The 20226-nt window shown below is 40.0% G+C and overlaps 2 protein-coding genes across 2 annotated transcripts; both read left to right on the plus strand.

Moving 5' to 3' along the window:
• The first annotated feature begins 138 nt into the window (after positions 1 to 138).
• On the plus strand, positions 139 to 9915 carry capns1a (calpain, small subunit 1 a). Its single transcript, XM_070982929.1, has 11 exons — positions 139 to 256; positions 1212 to 1268; positions 1356 to 1392; positions 1482 to 1574; positions 4363 to 4420; positions 4563 to 4627; positions 5288 to 5356; positions 7299 to 7377; positions 7997 to 8113; positions 8233 to 8291; positions 8381 to 9915. The coding sequence occupies exons 2-11, from the start codon at positions 1222 to 1224 to the stop codon at positions 8405 to 8407; spliced, it is 651 nt and encodes a 216-aa protein (XP_070839030.1). The 5' UTR covers positions 139 to 256; positions 1212 to 1221; the 3' UTR covers positions 8408 to 9915.
• A 2263-nt stretch (positions 9916 to 12178) lies between these two features.
• Positions 12179 to 19722, plus strand: LOC139345249 (nuclear apoptosis-inducing factor 1). Its single transcript, XM_070983813.1, has 5 exons — positions 12179 to 12296; positions 12996 to 13211; positions 13361 to 13780; positions 17745 to 17798; positions 17901 to 19722. Exons 2-5 carry the CDS (start codon positions 13085 to 13087, stop codon positions 18341 to 18343), a joined length of 1044 nt encoding a protein of 347 aa, XP_070839914.1. The 5' UTR covers positions 12179 to 12296; positions 12996 to 13084; the 3' UTR covers positions 18344 to 19722.
• Positions 19723 to 20226: the final 504 nt, after the last annotated feature.

Consider the following 20226-nt stretch of genomic DNA (forward strand, 5'->3'; position numbering starts at 1 on the left):
AGCAGTGCCACATACCAGGCAGTCTAGACAATAAGAAAAAAATCCAAGTGTAGCGCATCCCAAGAACCCTCTTTACTGAAACCCAAAGCAAAGACGGAAACAACTGTGAGATCTCCTCTTGTGTCCCAGTTACTCTTTGTTGCCTCAGTTGGGGCGTGTTGACGGACACTCCTGCCAATTGAGGTTAGATTGGTAGAGCTGACAAACTGAGCTAAATAACCTGCTGTCGACTTTAACGAAGTGCTGTTTCCTCACGGTAAATTGAAACGTCGAGTTCTAGATAAACAAAGTGTGGTTTTCCTTAAGAACAGTGAAGGATGGGATTAGTGTTAATCGTGGTACTTCCGAGTTTTTCTAAATCTGACACATAACGTAGCCGTGTAAATTAGCTTAGCTCAAGCTAAAGTTAGTTCGCTGCTCAGGCTATCGTATGTCCTGTCTTACAGCTGTTAGAGCCGTAACGGAATATAAGCGGCTGCACGGTTTAGACAATGTTTTAATGTTATTAGTCAGCCGCAATTGATTAGGTCACTAACACTGAACACAATGCTTCTCTTGGACCATAACGTGTACTGACCGTTTGTTCTATCTTGCTCTTTAGGGTCCGTTAGCCGTAATTTAAGTTACCCAATCTGAACCTTAAAAAGCTCACATTTTACTCACTAGTTCAAAGATGTCATTATAAACGCGGGATGCATTTAGATAACCTTTTAAATCAGCGCTGCAGCAGCCATCCACTGAATCACCAAACCGGTTAGTATGACAGGGCCTAATAGTGAAGGACACTAAATCCACTACATATTTGTAATGTTGACATTCTTTTTGTAGGCTAGCTTCGCAAGGTTCCTGATTCTTAGCGTTAATTGTGCCATTATTTTCACTAGAAACAGAATTCTGGTTTTGCTTGGGATTTCTGAGTTGTAGACCTCTGCAAAGTACCAGACAATTGAAACACACCTCTTCTTGAGAGGAAAAAGTGCAGCACGTTGGTCTAGTTAAAGATCATTTTGTGCTTGCGTTACTCTAGCCACAAATAACTACTGCTGACATAATTTCAAACTGCTTCATTCTACTTACTCCATAAATACTTTCAGAAAACCTGCTATAATCCCTGAGTGCTGAAGTCTTTAGTCAAGGAGTGGTTTAAGGAATCTGGACCCAGGTGGTGTTTGATCTTGTGCCTGATTTTTTGTTGCATTCTGCATTCACAGTTGACAGAACATGTTTATCGCTAGAAAGTTTCTTAGTGGCGTCATTGATGTTGTCAGGTAAGAAACTGCACAAAGCACCTGTTTATGCCAGAAAGGTTGTTTGTGGATTAATGTCTTTCTTCAATTTTGATCTTCTCTTTGTAGCAACATCGACCCAGCCCAGTTTGTGCCTTCTGACCCTGTGAGTTACAGTCATTACCTGCTCTATCTGACTATCACTGTTCTGCTAAATCTAACTCCTCTAATGTTTGCTGTTACTCTGTCCCACAGCCTCCACCACGCAGGCCAACCGTATATGCAGAGCAGCATGAGAGTGATGAGGAGAAACAGTTTCGCAGAGTCTTCCAGCAACTCGCTGGGGATGTGAGTGCTTTGTGTACTTGTACTTCTCTTTGAATTGCTGTTGCTTTCTCCAGTAACCAAACTATAACAATATGCCAATTTTCAATAATATAAAAATATCGAAGTCTGAAAGGTGTTTTCACTGTTCAAAGAATGTTGGTCCTTCATTTGTATTGTAACACTATGCAGTTGGGTGGCTGTACTAGAGTTGGGCGGTATCCAAATTCTGATACCGTCAAAATTTCCCCACATTTTCCTGGGGTATATACGGTAATACCGTGACTAATCAAAATTCACTTTGCAGGGCAGCGTGACATGTGCGCAGTTCAGACGGTCAATGCTCACGCTAAGAAGCACCAATCCTAACTTGTAGCATACCAGAGTGACGGGGAGAAACTCAGCTAAAAGCCTCTACCAAGAATTGCCACCCAAACAAAACATATTCATACCCCAAGAAATTACATGTAACGAAAAAATGAAAATTGCGCACGTCAAAGGTACGGCATCTGCTGATTTCACCACATCACTCAAACCACAAAAGCCCAGTATGATATGAAAGCAGAGAGTCTGATGATCACGAAGATGTCTGCCTCCTCACTGTGCAACGAAAACTCAGTGAGCTAGCAGCCAACGAGTAGCAGAAAAAAACTTTGCTAAATCATAAAGTATGTTGTACCTTTGCTGTTTTGTAGTCAAAAGTTATATTCCAATCAATCAATCAAACTTTATTTATAGAGCACTTTTCATACAAAGGAGCAGCCCAAAGTGCTTTACATAAAAGCAATACAACAAATAAAAGACACCATAGATCAGGGGTGGGCAAATTCATTCCACAAAGGGCCGAGTGGCTGCAGGTTTTTTTTTCCAACCAAGCAGCAGCACACCAGACTTGACTCATTTAATCAACTGATCTCAGTCTTCAGACAGCTCATTGGTCAAACTGTGTGCTCTTGGTTGGTTGGAACAAAAACCTGCAGCCACAGGGCCCTTTGTGGAATGAATTTGCCCACCCCTGCCATAGATACACATACGGACGCATGCTTGCACGCACACACACACACACACACAAATTTAAAAACACTGAGGTAATTAAGAAAAACTGAAAACTGAGTGAAACTGAGGAAACGCTATCCCACACTCGCCACTTTGAAGTGAGGAAATGCCGGAGAGATAAATCATAAAAAATCAGTTAAAGACCAGACTAAAAGGTAAAAATAATCAAATAAATAAGATTCAATCAACAACTAGTCTAAAAAGATAAAATAAATAAAGAAAACTCAAAGAACCAGACTAAAAGGTTAAAAATAATAAATAAAATTTAGTTAAAAGCCAGACTAAAAGGGTACGTCTTGAGTTTGCTTTTAAAAATGTCCACATTCTCTCTTTTCCTCAGGTCCTCAGGCAAACTGTTCCACAAGTGCGGGCCTAGTGGTAAAAGAAGGCTTCAACATATGTTTCGGTTAAAACTTTTGTAGTAATTAAAAGTGCGCTGCCTGAAGACCTGAGAGTTCTAGAGGGCACATATGTCAAAAGCAAATCAGATAAATAATTAGGACCAAGACCATTAAGAGCTTTAAAAACCATTAAGAGGACCTTAAAATCGATTCTGAAGCAGACAGGTAACCAGTGCAGAGACTTTAAAATTGGTGTAATGTGTGCTCTCTTTCTGGTCCTTGTCAGAACTCGTGCAGCTGAGTTTTGAAGATGCTGTAGTGGAGTAATGCTTTTTTTAGAGAGACCAGAAAGAAAAGCGTTACAGTAATCTAGCCTACAGGTGATAAAAGCGTGCATTAGTGTCTCTGTGTTGGCTTGAGATAAAAATGGCTGCACCCTGGCAATGTTCTTAAGATGATAAAAACCGCTCTTGACTATACTTTTGAAGTGAGCATTAAAATTTAATTTTAAATCTTAAATAACACCAAGGTTTTTTACCTGCTCAGTTGTGTTAAAAGCCAGGGCTTTGAGTTTTAAATTAAGGTTTTCTCTGTGTGCTTCAGGACTGATGACAAGTACTTCTGTTTTCTGTTCCAGTCCGAAAAAACGCTGTTAATGTCTCCTCCTATGACTCTGTGTTAGTTTGAGATCAATCACAAAGGTCCCGGTTGTTTACATAAAGAGGAGGGGGTTTCTAGAATGGAGGGAGCGCTCTTCATGCAATAACCTATCTCTGGGGTTACTTCCTTCTGGATCGTCATTGGTGTTTCTATGGTGAATTTGGGCGGGTCGCTGAGCTATTGACCGGCATAACTACGCAGTTAGTTTCACCGCTCTGTCTCGTGAACGAGCAGAGCGCTCACAGAGGACTCTGCTGAGCAGCCCGAAGTGTTATTTTACTGTTTTATTTGCATTTCGTTTTATGAGAGCTAAGAACTATAGCAAGCAGAAAAAATGCTGAAAAAGTGTTTTCAACAGAGGAGTTTCTCCATATGCTTGGACGAGATAACGGTATTCTGCTCAGATGCGCCTAAATGAGCCCCTGGACATACCTGTGTTAAAACATCTGTAAAACTGCTCAGGTTCATTTTTTTAGCATGTACTTTTGCACAGTCACCTTTTTCTTGAGTAAAAATTCAACCAGATACATTGAACGGAGTGGACTTCATTTTTGTTATGATGATGCTACAATTATGTTAGACCCCTATAGACCTATATGCGCAGCATTTTTTTAAATGACGGTAATGAAACTGATATCGTTGCTATTTTTAGATACCGTGGGATACCTTATTACCGGATTACCGCCCAACCCTAGTCTGTACAGGTTTCTGCTGACTTTGTGATTTTTATAAACTGTTAAATATTTGTCATGTAGGACATGGAAGTGAGCCCATCTGAGCTGATGAACATCCTCAACAGAATCATTTCAAAGCGTAAGACCTTATTTGTGTGTGTCATATTTAGAGTCTCTTCCACATCCCTGTGTGTATTTCTTTCTTGTTCTACGTTGCTGTGCTGTGATTTACTCCTTTACAGTATTTGCACATTTTTATGTTTTTTTTTTTTTAATTTCAGATGGCGACCTGAAGACAGATGGTTTCAGCATTGAGTCTTGCAGGAGCATGGTGGCAGTCATGGATGTATCCTTTCTATCATTAGTAGACTGTATGTGTTGTGTAATCCAGGTGATAGTATAAAGCTGACAGCAACAGCACAGGAGAGACACACAGAACAGAAAAAATCCATTAACAGTTGGCTGTTAATGGATTTTCACTATCAGGGCAAGTCTGCACTGCGTTTGGCCTGCAGCACTGGATGGTGAAGATTAATGACCTCGAAATCTGTGGGGGTTAAGTATTGAGCAGATATCAGATTTCCTCACACATGTTGCTCCAAAAGTAGGAAGCCATGATCCCAAAAGTTTGGTCAAACTGTCAAAAGAGCTCTGAGATTACAGAGTACATTGCTCTGTAATGGAAGCTGGAAGCAAACTCTTAATTTGATTTTTTTTTTTTTGGAGTAATATCAACTGTACATTTAAGTAAAAAACAGTGTAAACATAGCTAAATGGGAGTTATGTGATCCTTGTCATTTTTAGTGTAGACCCCATAGCAATTTTGTGAACAAGTCAGACATAAAGTTGATATTCATTCCCTACTGTGAATTCTGTACTACACAAATGAGGAAGGTGCATAAAAAATACTCCTTGGGCATTTACAGCATGGCCACAAGTGATGCAAGTGTTTGTCTAAGCTGCAGTCATGATGACAGGGTGTCTATTGTCCTTAATGCTGTTTCAGAGTGACAGCACTGGAAAACTCGGCTTTCACGAATTCAAACACCTCTGGAACAATATAAAGAAATGGCAGGTAAGTATAGCAGCCCTGTTGAATTTGTCCACCACTTCTGTTTCTGTATTCCACGGATAAATTCCTGTGGCCAGTGTTAATCATCTCCAGTAATGTCGAACACAGAAGAAACTTAAAGCATACAGTATCAGCTCTTTATGGCATTATGGAGGACTATGATTGGAATGTATAGTGTACCAAACTCCTCCTTATTTTGGTTAGCTGCTTTGTTTTATATAGACATAAATCTATATGCTGTGTTTACTTGGGCACTTATTAAATTGGCTACATGTGGAAGAGACATTTTACAGGAACAACTTTGTCAGTGATATGACACATGTAATTGGTGCAGTGTTAATTTTGTCAACGAAAGTTCTGACAATAAGCATTCGTTGACGTGATTTTTATTGCATGACTAAATTGTAGCGACAATGTAAATGGGAAAAAAATATTGATAATGAAAATTACAGTGAAATCTCTGTTCATCTTGCCCTGATGACTAAATGCGAGACAAAATCTCTTTTCATCATGGCCTGGTGACTAAAGACGAGACAAAAATGTTGTCTGTGTTCGGGCGGACAACCTGGTTGTTTTCATTTTAAATCAGTCACTTCTGCAAGTGCAAGTCAAATTCTCTCACTGCCTCATCTCATTGGATGTTTTTTCCCCCTGCTTGGTGCATGCCAGGTGTATGTTGGGTGCTCGCTGATAGATAACAACAAAGCAAGCTAATGTTCACAGGTCGTCTAAGCTAGCTAGTTTAAAGCCAAAAGAAACTATTTTAGCTGCTGCTAGCCCCTCAAAGATGAGTGCCTCATCTTCACCAGCATGACAGGTGGGAAGGATGAGGAGAGATGACCTATGGAAGTATTTATCTTATATTCCATCCGAAAAAAAGACTGTGTATCGTTTCCAGTGAGGATGGAGCAGTTTGCAGAGTCAATGCCACTCACTGTCTCAAGTTTGTCTTGAGACAGTGAGTGAACACTGCCAATCTATGTGTTTTGCTCAACCTCCTACCAGTTTTTAAGACAACAAGCTCTGGAGGCAACTCCTTTTGTTTTGTTATCACTGTGTGTTTTTTAATAATTTGTATTTCAGAGGAGTGTTGTTGAAAAAAATGACCCCCCCAGTCAGTGAGTAGGAATATAAGTTGGACCAGATCGTTTCACAGTATTTGTATTTCTTCAGGTTGTATGCAAATGAAGAGGGCAGTGTGTCATGTCTACAGGGTCTGCCTCACTTTTACTGTACATCCAGTCACAGTGCCATGTATGCAGAAAATAAAGAGGATGACCTGTGAGGAAACATAATTGTTATATTGCACTTTCTAGCACACTTTGGCCATTCATTTTTATATGATTTAGAAAAGTGTGGTAAGTCAGTAACACATTCTCAGCTTACAGTATCATGAAACTGTCGGAGAAAACCAACTACAATTTTCAGTGAAGACTAAAACTAAATTTAATATTATTTTCAGTAAGCAACTAAAACTAAATTTAAAGTGATTTTCAGTAAGCGACTAAGACTAAAACTAAATTTTAAATTCTTGTCAAAATTAACAGAGTTGGTTCTTGTTGAATTAAACCCACAGTACAAAAAGACATCCATATCCAATTGTAAAATAAATAAAAACATGCAATATCCATCCATCCATTATCTATACCGCCTATCCCTTTCGGGGTTGCGGGGGGCTGGAGCCTATCCCAGCTACAATGGGCGAGAGGCGGGGTACACCCTGGACCGGTCGCCAGCCGATTGCAGGGCCCTATGCAAAGAAAAAACATGCAATATAATTCTGTTAATTTTTAATCAAATTGTTTAAAGGACTTTCTCATATAGTTTTTGTGTCCATGTTGACAGCTATGTGGGTTGTTTCTTTTACTCTGTCTAGGTTGTGAATCAACTTATCTGGAACCTTTCAGATGACATAACTGCTTTAAATACTGTTATTGTTGTTTAGGGACTGTACAAAGCCCATGACACAGATGGCTCCGGTGTCATTGGAGCAGATGAGTTGCCCAATGCTTTCAGAGCTGCTGGTAAGGTTTTATTTTTTAATTTCCTCTACTGTTGTTTAAATGTTTGCACAGCTACTGAAAAGATGGAGGGGAAAAAAAACATCATACCAGTAAAAACAGTCACAGGTAAAGCGATCAGTGATTGATACAGTAAGAAGTTAAAAGATGGCTTTTGATGAACAGTTATGTAACTGCATATTTTAAACATATAAACATTATTTGGATTGTTGTTTCATAAGCTAGAACTGCACATGTAAATATGGTTATTTTATCTTCATTATTATTATTTTTATTACACTAAAAAATGTTAATTTGTAAGGTTAAATTTGGCTTAGCTTCTTCTGACATAATTTTCTTTTCTCGTCATGGCCAATGAACACTATTTAAATAGCTAAACTGCTTGATCAGTACCTCAACACCTTGATAGGTATGGCAGCCAGTCAAATGTAAGTCAGATGTTTCTGAACTCATTGCAAAGCCCCAACTTTGAGCTGATGTGTAATGGGTTAATGATTACAGTATCATACCAGTTGTTTATATGTATGTATTCGTGTTAAACTTTGCAGCCTTAAGCCTATGTTTGTGTAACCTTTGTGGAAATTTTCTTTAATAGTGCACTTAGGTTTCATCTCTTCCTCAGGCTTCTCCCTCAATGAACACCTGTTCCAGATGATAATTCGCAGGTACAGTGATGAAAATGGGAACATGGATTTTGACAACTACATTGGCTGCCTTGTGAGGCTGGATGCCATGTGCCGTAAGTTTGAAAGACCAGTCCAATAAACAGATTTACTTATTGGTTTAGCAGCATTATCTGTGTGATAAGAATGATTGATTCATAAACTGAAGGCGCTGTAATATCTTTTTCTGATTCAGGTGCCTTCAAAACCCTGGATAAGGATAGCAATGGCACTATCAAGGTCAATGTTCAGGAGGTAAAGTGATCTCAATTAAAAGGATTTGATTCAGTTGATTGCAACAGTTCACTGTTGACATAAAGTTATCTGCTCTTGTTTATTTGCAGTGGCTTCAGCTGACCATGTACTCTTGAGTCCAGACATGATCTCTCCTGCTTGTTATACAGAACCACTTTGTTTGTCTATTCCATACAAAATATTTTCTCAACCATCCATACAACTTCCTTGTGTGTGCAGGTTTATTTACTGTAGTGTAAATGTTCTGGGATTGTTCACTGTTCCATAATACTTGCAAGACAGAATTGATACTGCATTACTAACCCAGAAAAGAAAAAACTTGCAATCACAATGGTACCCACTGTTGAGCATCAAAAAGGAATGCTGCGGAATGTTCTATGTAGCTGTTGAATTGGTCTCATTTGGTCTTGCTTGTTTGACATTTACTTTTGATCTGTCTCATGCCCTCAAATTGTGAAAAACCTAATGTGAAAGCTCCCATTCCTAGGTGCCTGGGGCTGGTTTCACAAAGATTGTATGTCAGAGGGGCTGTGAAAATAGGCCAGTCATAGTTTTGCGGTTTTAATGCTATAATTACATTAGACAGTTTAACAAGAATAGTTTTTTTTCCCCACACCTGACATCTCTGTCACCTGCTGCCAAAAACAGGAAAGCCTGCTTCTCTCATCAGTGTAAAAATGTCTTCTGTAAGGTTCAAACTGTCTGTTGGAGTGAACAGAGGTTAACCTTATGAATGTTTTGTTTTTTTGTTTTTTGGTTTGATAGGCTACTCACACAGGTGTTATCACCTATGTTGCCTTATATCTTCTTACACCTGTGTTGCCATGTGTAGACTGCCTGGTTGACATGTCCATGTCTCGACTGTTATTTGTGTTACACCTGTTGGGTGTTGGGTGTTTATAGAATTACATGAAATTTAGTGAACTTGTAAATTCTCAGGAAAACTCCACCAAACTTAAACCTGAGCAGAGGACTAACTAGCTTTCACACTAGCTGAAAACATCTGTGAGGTCATAAGAATCCTAAGCGTGTAAGTTGTCCCCCCTGAACAGGTGCAACAAGAGTGATGGGAGAAATGTCTGTCAGTCTGTACACGCCCTTGCAGCCCTGAGAAGAGGTCTGATTGGAGTAAACATGCCTTTGCAAAGACTTTCAGATTGACAAGAACCAGACAGATTTGTTAAGTCATACATGTCTGAAGTTTTACCATTTGGTAGACCCCAGTCATATTCATTGTCTTTGTGAAACCAGACCCAAGTCCACTAACTGGAGACAGCTCACCATTTTGATTTCAGCTTAGAGACAAGTAAGGTAGATATTTGTATTATTATTATAATGTAATCTTACAGATTATTAATGTAAGATCACAGATTACATTTATTATGCCTGTGTACTTATTCAAAATGCCTGCACCAGATAATGCAAGCACAATATGCAAATTGATAATACATAACATAACATATGTGTATGCCACTAATGCATGCAGCTAATAGTAAATCTGCCATTATTATGTTTTTTTTAACCATGTAGTTATAGCCAGTCATTAAACTGTTACTGAAAATGCTTGCTAAAATGAATATTTGTGCCATATTTTGAATAAATGAGGTATGTTAAATGTGTTTTATTCTTGATGCACTGCTGGCAGTTCTTGCTGTCAGATTCAAATTGGCAAAAGTTATTTGACACCCTAAAGCTTTACATTGTGTGTATGTATGTATGTATGTATGTATGTATGTATCCATCACCCATCCATCCATTTCATTAAATGAGTTCCAAAATCAAGATAAAATACAGTCAAACCATTGTTGATTATTCTTACTTGAAACAATAATTTTATCCCTCAGACTTTTCTTTCATCAAAGAATCCTCCAATAAAACCTTTCAGACTTTTAGCATTCTGGCTGTCAATTTGTTGAGGTAATCTGAAGAAAATCACCCCATGGTTCTGGAAGCACCTCCCATAAATTGGATTATCTTGATGGGCACTGCATATCTACCAGACAGTCAAGCTGCTCCCAAGACATCTCAATGGGGTTGATATCTGGTGACCAGGCTGGCCACTCCATTATAGGCAGAATAGTGGGTGACTGCTTCTTCTCCAAGTAGTTTTTGCAGTTTCGCCCTGTACAAATCTCCTACCACCAATGTACCCCCAGACCATCACATTTGCTCCACCATGCTTAACAGAAAGTGTTAAGCACCCCTCCAGCTACTCTACCTTGCAGGCCAGCATCCTGGTGTCACTGTTTTTTGAGACTAAGTGAAACTGCTGATGTTCCAGATACTTGGCTACCCTCAGGAAGGCCAATTGTTTTGTTTCTTCAATCAACACAACATCCATCCATCCATCCATCCATCCATCCATTTTCTATGCCGCTTATCCCTTTCGGGGTAGCGGGGGGGGGGGGGCTGGAGCCTATCTCGGCTGTCAACGGGCGAGAGGCAGGGTACACCCTGGACCGGTCGCCAGCCGATCGCAGGGCATCAACAGTTTTCAACTATGCTAACATTGTAACACAAGGGTTTTCTAATGATCAATCAGCCTTTTATCATGACAAACTTGGATTAGCCAAAATGTGCCTTTGGAACACAGAAGTGATGGTTGTTAAAAATAGGCCTCTATACCGTTATGCAGATATCAATTAAAAATCAGTCATTCCAGCTATAGTATTCATTTACCGCATTATCAATGTCTAGACTGTGTTTCTGATTGATGTTATGTATGTATGGAATGTTATGTTCATTAAAGATTGTGTTTCTTTTATTTTTTTAATATTTCCCATGGCTTTTACACCACCCACAAGCTATTAATGCAGTTAAGCGATAAATAAGTACGCCCCCTTCGTCAAGCAATAGGAGTCACTTCAGACCACATTGGTGTTCACTTCCTCTGCGTGTGTACGAGAGTCTGTTGGTTGTGAATTACAGTTTTTCTCCATTGGTTTGGCTCATTTCTTGAAACATAAATTACATTCTGAAAATAACATGGACAAACCTCAAAACCACTGAGCAATTGTTCACAACAGAATTGAATTTCTCATTCATTTCACCAAATTGCAAATGTCTTAGTACATGTCTCAACGTCTCAGTGTACCTTTGCAAATGATTGAGTACAGGTAGCCTACAGTTAGCTCAGTTAGTCTACATTCAGCACAATTTCCAAGTGAATAGATCTTGTTGATCTAAACTGATTGTTTAGATCAACAAGGGGACGATGCATTTTGGGGGCACTAACTATTTGTATGAGAAAGGAATTTAGTTTTGACACGAGTGAACTGTTTTGGGAGAGATATGAGCTTTTGCAGGTGAACCATGGTGTTGTTCTGAACCATCCAGGTTATTTTGGCAAAAGCACCAAGAGTGTTGAGAACGTCCGGTCTGTTTCAAGAAATGAGCCAAAGCAATTGCGAAGGATCTTTGCATTTTGGTGGCACTGACTATTTATATGGGAAAGGAATTTAGTTTTGAAGCATGAGTGAACAGTTTCGGGAGAGATATGAGCACTTGCCTTTGTAAGTGAGCTATGGTGTTGTGCTGAACTGTATGACTGTTTTACCAAATGATCTTAGAGTTTTGATAATGTAATTTCTGTCAAGAAATGAGCCAAACCAGTGGAGAAAAACTGTAAGTCAATTTGCCGCACCAGAAATACACTTGCTCTTTCAAAATAAAAGCACATTGAGGCAATGGTAAAATCTGAGAAATAAAACGGAGCAACGTAATTAACGAAATCACCAGATTAATCGTGGTTATTGTTGTAAGTTACACGTGAAAGCAAAACTTAAAGATCATGCACAGCTGTCATCCTAATATAATTGTTTTCGTCGTAATTTAATTCTTCAGGTAACTGCTTTACTAGCTAAGTTGCTAAATGACGTTAACCGGACATCTTTTGTGTAGCGGTAACTTCGTACTGGCTAGCTTGACAATAGCTATCTTGTCGTGAAGGAAGTTTATCATTAACGTTACGTTTCTGGACCAAATCCCAACTTCCTTGACTAGGGGGTATGTTCACCATGTCATTAGCTACTTTTGTCATTAAGGTATACCTCTTGAAATGATGTTACGTGAACTAAGTGCCTCATAGCCATTTCTGACTGTAAGGTAGCGTTAGCTAACCTCTTGCTGCAAAGAGCTAACCTGGTGTGTGCTGTTGTGTAACATTCGACTAAAGCTAGCTATCTACATGTATGTTGCACTCTATGAGGAAAATGAAGTGGCTGTTACTCGTTAAGATGATCAGAATAACAGTAATGTAGTTAAAGCTATCATTTGACTGTTGTTACGAGTGGGCTGTAGACACGTCTAGCTAACTGGGCTGTCGCGTGTGTAGAGCACAGCAGTGTCCATTGTTCATTCACTGGCATTGTTATCATCACTCTAAACCTGCTCAGTTTCCCTGCTTAACAATGTGAGAACGTTTAGATTTATGCGTGTATCTTAACAGTTATAGTATGGTCATCAATAGTCTGTATAGCTAGTTAATTAACTAGATCTGCACACACCGTCATTGCTGAGCTGTTGAGCCCGAATGAGCATAACGTAATGTGTCTTATCTTACATCAGGTAAACGATTTGTGTATATGCCTTAATCACGGTCTCAAGTATCAATTGCAAAGTTTAATTTATGAAACAATAAATTCGTGACACACGAGAGGACTTATTAGTAACACTCGCACGCTTTTTAAACCTTGTTGTTATCAGACTTTTGACACCACTGAGAGACAGCTGGAGAAGTGGAACCACAGCAGAGACTACAAAGCAGCTGGATAGCTATTGGCACTGTGTGGAGGATGTCTTCACCAATGTACTATAACCAAGACAGTGTTACTCGCTTCAAGAAAAGAAAGGCTCGTTTCTCTTTCAGTGAAGTACACATACTGTTGGACGAAGTGAGGAAGCATCGTATGGTTGTTGTGGGTATGTGTTTTCAAGTGCTTATACCTTTCAGAATGGTCTCATTCCCTTCATTAATGAAGAGATTGTGCTTTGATGTTATGTTTGATGTTATCACTGACAAAATGGTATTTGAAGGCAAGTGCTTACAGTCATTTTGTTTTCCCCCCAAGGCAAATTTAATCGCGGTGTACCGACAGATGTGAAGAAGCGCACCTGGGCAGAGATTACTGCACGTGTCAATGAGATTGGGGAATGCCAGCGTGAGGTCATTGAGGTCATCAAGAAATGGTCTGATCTAAAGTGTGACACCAAGCGGAAAGTAGCTGCCATGCGGTCAGGGACAGTGCCCAACAGGGGTCTCAACTCACGTCTTTCCAGAGATCTTAATCAGACAGAGAAAATAGTACTCCAGATTCTGGAGATGGACGAGGAAGACCAAAGCGCAGGTGACTTTGGCCCACTGGGAGATGACGATGATGTGCCAGAGGAGGAAGAGGAAATGGAAGAGGAGGACATGATTGGAATGCAGAGTTCTCCTAATGGCGGGTTGGACATGGCGTCTATGCCTCCATCAACCTCCTACACCATGAGTGAGTCTTTAAAAAAAATAGTTCCCCCAAAAATGAATAAGATGACTATTTACTCACTTTCATATCAGTGAGTAAGTATAGAGTTGCAATCGAAATTATTCAACCCCCATTGCATATTAGGCGTATTGGCAAAATGTAAAATTTTTCAGCTGTTTGCAATAAACAAAGTAGACAAGAACAGTTGAAATAGTAATAAAACTAATATTACCATGGTTTTTGTCCAAATTCAACACAAAATGCTACTTTTAGCCTACGTTTACACTTAGGGAAAACGCATATGTTTTCATGCGGTTTGGCCTCTAGTTTACACGCAAACAGAGTTTTTTTCACAGAAAACGATCATTTTTAAAAACTCCGGCCAAAGTGGAGATTCCTGAAAATGCCGGTTATGTGTTGGTGTGTAAACAGGGTTAAACAGCGTTTTAGGTCACAACATGCGACTGAAAATACTTAACGTCATGTGAGCAACCTATGTTTACACTCTCGGCCATAGGTTTGGCATAGTTATGATGGCGCTCGACAGCGGATTTATCCGGGTTCATGTAAACGACAACATTTTCGAAAAACGATGTTGTGTGCACAATGTTATTTTTGAAAACGGAGGGGCCAAAATGTCTGTTTTCCAAAATACCCTGCTATGTGTAAACGTAGGGTTAATCACTACTGCAGTCTCAAAATTATTCAGCCCCCTGTCTCAAGCACACCTAATGCAACTAATCAAAATTACCCAACGCCCTGTTTCAAGCACACTTATTGCAACTAATCAAGGGCTTCATTAGTTCAGGTGTGCTTGAGATAGAACACATAAATATCTGGACTGGCTAGGAGTTTGTTGAGATTGACGTGTGATTACATGTTAGAACTATGGCTAAGTCAAAAGAATTGTCCAAAAAGTTCAGAGAAGAGCTCATTGCCTTGCACAAACAAGGGAAAGGATACAAAAAGATAGCAAAAGTTCTGAATGTTCCTTGAGATACAGTTGGAAGCATAGTTTGCAAGTTCAAAGTTAAAAGAACAGTGGCTACACTACCTGGACGTGGCAGAAAGAGGAAACTATCAGCAGCTGCCACCAGATTCCTGAGGAGGCAAGTGGTCAAAAACCCTCGAGTGACTGCAAAACACCTGCAGCAAGACTTGGTGGCAGCAGGCACTGAGGTTTCAGTTTGCACAGTAAGGCGCATACTAAACACTGAAGGGCTCCATGCCCGGCCTCCAAGATGTACACCCCTGCTGACCTGACAGCACAAGAAAAGTCTGCTCCAATATGCTCAAAGCCATATAAATCAGCCACAGAAGTTTTGGAATTCTATTCTGTGGAGTGATGAAACAAAACTGGAACTTTTCGGGCCTATGGAACAGCAGTATGTCTGGAGGTAGAAGAATGAAACATATGCTGAAAAGAACACCCTGCCTACAGTGAAGAATGGCAGTGGCTCAGTGATGTTCTGGGGCTGCTTTGCTGCCTCTGGCACTGGAAACCTGCAGCGTGTTGAGGGCACGATGGATTCAGTCAAGTTTCAGGAAATATTAGGAAAAAGTGTCATGCCGTCTTTAAGGAAGCTGAAGCTCGGGCGTCATAGATGCGTCAAGGGAAATTCACAAGTTCCAGCATATTCCACAGTTTTAAAGTAAAAGGCATGCAATAAATAATCCAAAAGAACAGCAAGTAAAGAATTAAAAGTTAAAAGTAAAAATGTCCAGTGCAAACAGAATGGAAGTTTACGACCTCCTCAGTCTGCGGTCGAGCAGGACAGTGACAGCAGCCTGTCACTGAAGCTGCTCCTCTGCCTGGAGATGACGCTGTGCAGCAGATGCAGTGAATTGTCCATGATTGACAAGAGCCTGCTCAGCGCCCATAGCTCTGCCACAGATGTCAGGCTGTCCAGCTCTGTGCCCAAAACAGAGCCCATCTTCCTCACCAGTTTGTCCAGACGTGTAACGTCCCTCTTTTTGATGCTGCCTCCCCAGCACACTGCTGCGTAGAAGAGGGCACTTGCCACCACAGTCTGGTAGAACATCTGCAGCATCTTTTTGCAGATGTTGAAGGATGCCTGCCTTCTGAGGAAGTACAGTTGGCTCTGTCCTCTCCTGCACAGAGCATCTGTGTTGGCAGTCCAGTCCATTTTATCATCCAGCTGCACTCCCAGGTGAAGTCCACCAAGGCTTGGTGTCAGGAGAAGAAATGGAAGATTCTAGTGTGGCCGTCACAGTTGCCTGACTTGAACCCGATATAAAATCTCTGTTGGGATTTGAAGAAGGCAGTTGCAAAACGCACACCCAAGAATATTACTGAAGTGGAGGCCATTGCCCATGAGGAATGGGCTAAAATTTCAATTCAGTTAAATTCAATTTTATTTGTATAGCGCCAAATCACAACAGAAGTTGTCTCAGGACACTTTCCATACAGAGCTGGTACAGGCCGAGCTCTTTTATCTACAGACACCCAACAATTCCCCCATGAGCAAGCACTTGGTGACAGTGGCGAGGAAAGAAATTCCTCAGGAATGCTGTCAGAAGCTGGTGTCTGGCTTTGCGTCATCATGTTTGCAGCAGGTCATAACAGCAAAAGGGAGCTCTACTAAGTATTGAAGATGCTTATCATGAAGGGGTTGAATAATTTTGAGAATGCATTAGTCATTAAAAGTCGCATTTTGTGTTGAATTTGGATCAAAACCCCTGTAATATTAGTCATTGTACTACTTAAACAATTCTTGTGTAATTTGTTTATTGCAAACAGCTGAGAAATTGTATATTTTGCCAATCAGCCTAATATGCAAGGGGGGTTGAATAATTTTGATTGCAACTGTATATTTAAGCAATGCATCACGACAGGCCGTGATATACGCTCATTATACCGCAGCTAAGGGGCGTTCTTCGGCCCAACGGTTACCAATAATGGCAATATGAAAGAGGAATACACAATAATTTTCATGTAGTTTTTAATTAAACAGAAATACATATTATCTAATAAAATAGCCCTGCTGTGAAAAAAAATAGTCCCACCTCTCCGTACGTTAGCTCTGCATGTCATCTATTCCTCGCCTTTTTTTCGGGAGAAAGTCACTGCTTAATCAACTCTACCATTGTTAACCCTATCTGGCGTTCAAGTTAACCTTAAACATGTGAATTCAACTAATTTAGTCTATTTGTTAATGTCAAAACACCACAGCAACTTTTTGCTACCTACTGTAACAGTTTGTTGTCATGGATACATTGTTGCTTCTCTGACAGTCAGCCCCGTAACGTAAACATGCAAGGCCCCCCCCCGCAGTTAACTATGAGTGAGTGGTCCTGAAGAATCCACCCAAAACCTCAATGAATGAGAGTTTTTTTTAATAGTTTTAGCTTTGAATCATCACTGACTTTGTTAAGCTGACTATATGTGACATCCGGCAGGCACCTGGAGACGCAGCAGCGGCATCTGAATATCATGACTTTAAAAGCACCAAATTACTTGCCTTAACAAATTTTGTTAGTAAATAATGTGAAGAATTGTAAAATATCATTTCCATGAGGCTGTTCAATCAGACAGTGACAGATCACCCTATAGAGCCCTAAGCGTCATAGTCGCTGTCAAGGTGCTGATCCTGTGACTGTCATTTTACGGGAGCTGTCCGTGGTACTCCGTTATTTGACTCCTAATTACTCATTGACGCATAGTGCAGGATTTTATAATCTAATCTAGCTAATAATAATAATAATACGGCCAGTTCTCATGGAAACATTGTTGCTTCCCTGAAGCGGAGTGATATGCTGTGATAAGGCTTTTTAGAATAGTAGCTGTGGTATACGCTCATTATATCACAGCCATTCAGATTGCCGGATTTCACCTTTCCGTTTTATAAGTCTATATAACACACTTCAGGTCATTCTAAGCAAATCTATGTCACCTTACTTGCAAAGTATTGTGTAGCTACTGTGCTAAGTGTGTGGCATATGGGTGACCAAATTTTGACTCTTGTAGGGGACTCATCACAACCTCCCTTTGATGGGCAGTATGATGTACCCGTGACAGAAGGTGAGTTGTCAAGATTTGGGTACCAATTAAGAAAAACCATGCATTTTTGTAGCATGTTTTTGTAATAAGAAAACACTGATGAGCCTTTGTCTTCGACTCAAGATGTTGAAGCTGCGTTTGGAGACTCAGACGATGACCAAAGGGATGACGTGCTTTCTTGCACTCAGGCAACAAAACCAGCAGAGGATCACCAAGGAAACAATGGCATCCAGAAGCAAGGACAACCTCAGACATCCTCTGGACCCTCGACGTCAACAACCACGCTTCCAATGCCAAGTCAGCCCTTACAGAACATGAGAGATAGCATGCTAAACAATGCATCATTGAGCCTTCAAGAGCAGCATGCCACCAACATCCTGTTGGAGACGGTTTCACGCTCCCTGGAGCTTCTGTCTGAGTCCGTGCAGCAGCTGGCAGAGACTCAGCAGGAGTTTGTGCGCGAGTCGCTGCAGCTCCAGAGGGAGACGGTGCAGGTTCTCAGAGACTTCACAGGTGGAGCCATTGCACTAATGCATGACAAACTGAATGGACGGCCTGCATTATAGCAACAAGGTGTCAGACAGAGATGTTGTTAAGTTGTATCACTGACTGCATTCATGGCCTTCAGGTGCAGGAACCTTTAAGTTCCTTTGGACTTTGGTTACTGCTGGTTACTGTACTTTTTGGTAGTACTCAACAGATTTTCTGTGGTATATTTTGAGACTGTACCCGTAGAAACATTGTATTGATGGAATCACTGTCTGTGAGGTTACATGAAAGTGGATTGAGAAAGTAACCAATGTTAGCCATAAGGAAAGAATGTGTGAAAGATGTTTTTTTTTTTTTTTTTTGCTTTTTTGCTACTGAAACTGAGACTCCTACCACTTGCATTGTAAAGCTTTTTTTAATTATTATTTTTAAGCATACAGCACATTTAAAGCCTTTATTATTCTTTTAATGTTGACATGCAAAAGGTCAGTCCAATACATTTGTGTGTCCTCATATAAGGTGTAGTTGCATCAGAGTCTGGAGGTTATCACATGTACTGTAACGGTGAGTAGATTTCTGCACATGACCATTATATGGTCTATATGTCTGAAAGCTCAGTCAGGTACTTTGAAAATACCTGTTACTGAATAATTTGTGATAATTTGTGTCTGATTTTGTTTTTTACATTGCAAACATGAACACTTGAGTATTGAAGTTTCAGTTATTTCTTTTAAATATGGAATAAACCCCTTGTGTATTTATAAAAAAAACACAAGTCATTCCTGCTCCCTGTGAGTCTGCAAAGTGCTCTAATGGACACTGAGAAATCCAGTGATCAGAATGTGTAAATCTATCTAAATTTGGGAGCTGCACTATTGGCTTGAAGCCTATATATTGATATATCACTGATAAAATGACTTGACTTCACTGAAAGTAATATAGTTCAAATGTTGTTGAATGTGAAGATATGAAACGCTTCATAGTCTGAATGTCTGATAGACTTATTTGAGAAACATTGAAACTGTAGTAATACTTCAAAGTGTTCAAAAAGAAACACTTCTGATCCTCATTCATTAGGGTGCTCTGTGCTCAGATTTTAAGACTTAGAAAATATAAGGCTTTCTGATGCAGGGTGGTATACAGAACAGAACAAGTGACAATACATAAAATCAGTGCATACCATGAAAAGGCCAAAGCCAACAATGAATTGGTCCTATTATACATATAGTAAAATCTGATTTATCTTTTTATTCAGTGCCATGGAGCTCCATAATTGTCCAGAAGTGAGCCGCACCATTGCACTGGGTGACATACATGTGACTTGTAATAGTACAGCTGCTGTAAATACTCATAGAGCACCTAATGTGTAGTAATCCGCTGCTGAAAATAATGCCCAGTTTACCACCTTTTTAAGTAATACTCTCTATAATGCCCAGATGATTTACTGAGCCTTGGTAAAATAAAAAAAAAATGTTGGAATCAATTTTTATCTGTAGGAAAGAATGGGCTTGGAACTGAGTGCAAGACAAGGTAGGAAAGTCAGAAAGCACTGAGAGATGACCTAACACATTGTTGGTTTTTGTCTTTTTGTGGGATGTGTTGACAACAACAAAGACTAAGTATAGGAACTCGATTTATTTAAGTATTGTCTTTTAAGAGGTAAGGAGATGCAGTGTTACATTATCTGTTATCATCCTTCAACAAAACACATCTTGAAACTGTTGTCACATGGAGACAAGGGTCCAGCAGGTATAGATGTCCAGCTGGTTTCCCAGGCTCGTGTAAATTGCATTAGGGGGCTCTGCTGCACAGCCTGTGTTGAGAAGCCAAACTGCTATTGGTGAGCTGTGAATCAGTTCAACCAGAAAAGACACTTGAGTTTCCGAGTTGAATGAATTGAGCATTGATCATGCTTGAACTTGTGCTAAGACCTTAATTTCAGAGTACACCTTCAGTAGAC

Source organism: Chaetodon trifascialis, chromosome 16 (genome assembly GCF_039877785.1).
Source record: "Chaetodon trifascialis isolate fChaTrf1 chromosome 16, fChaTrf1.hap1, whole genome shotgun sequence".
NCBI classification, from domain to species: domain Eukaryota; kingdom Metazoa; phylum Chordata; class Actinopteri; order Chaetodontiformes; family Chaetodontidae; genus Chaetodon; species Chaetodon trifascialis.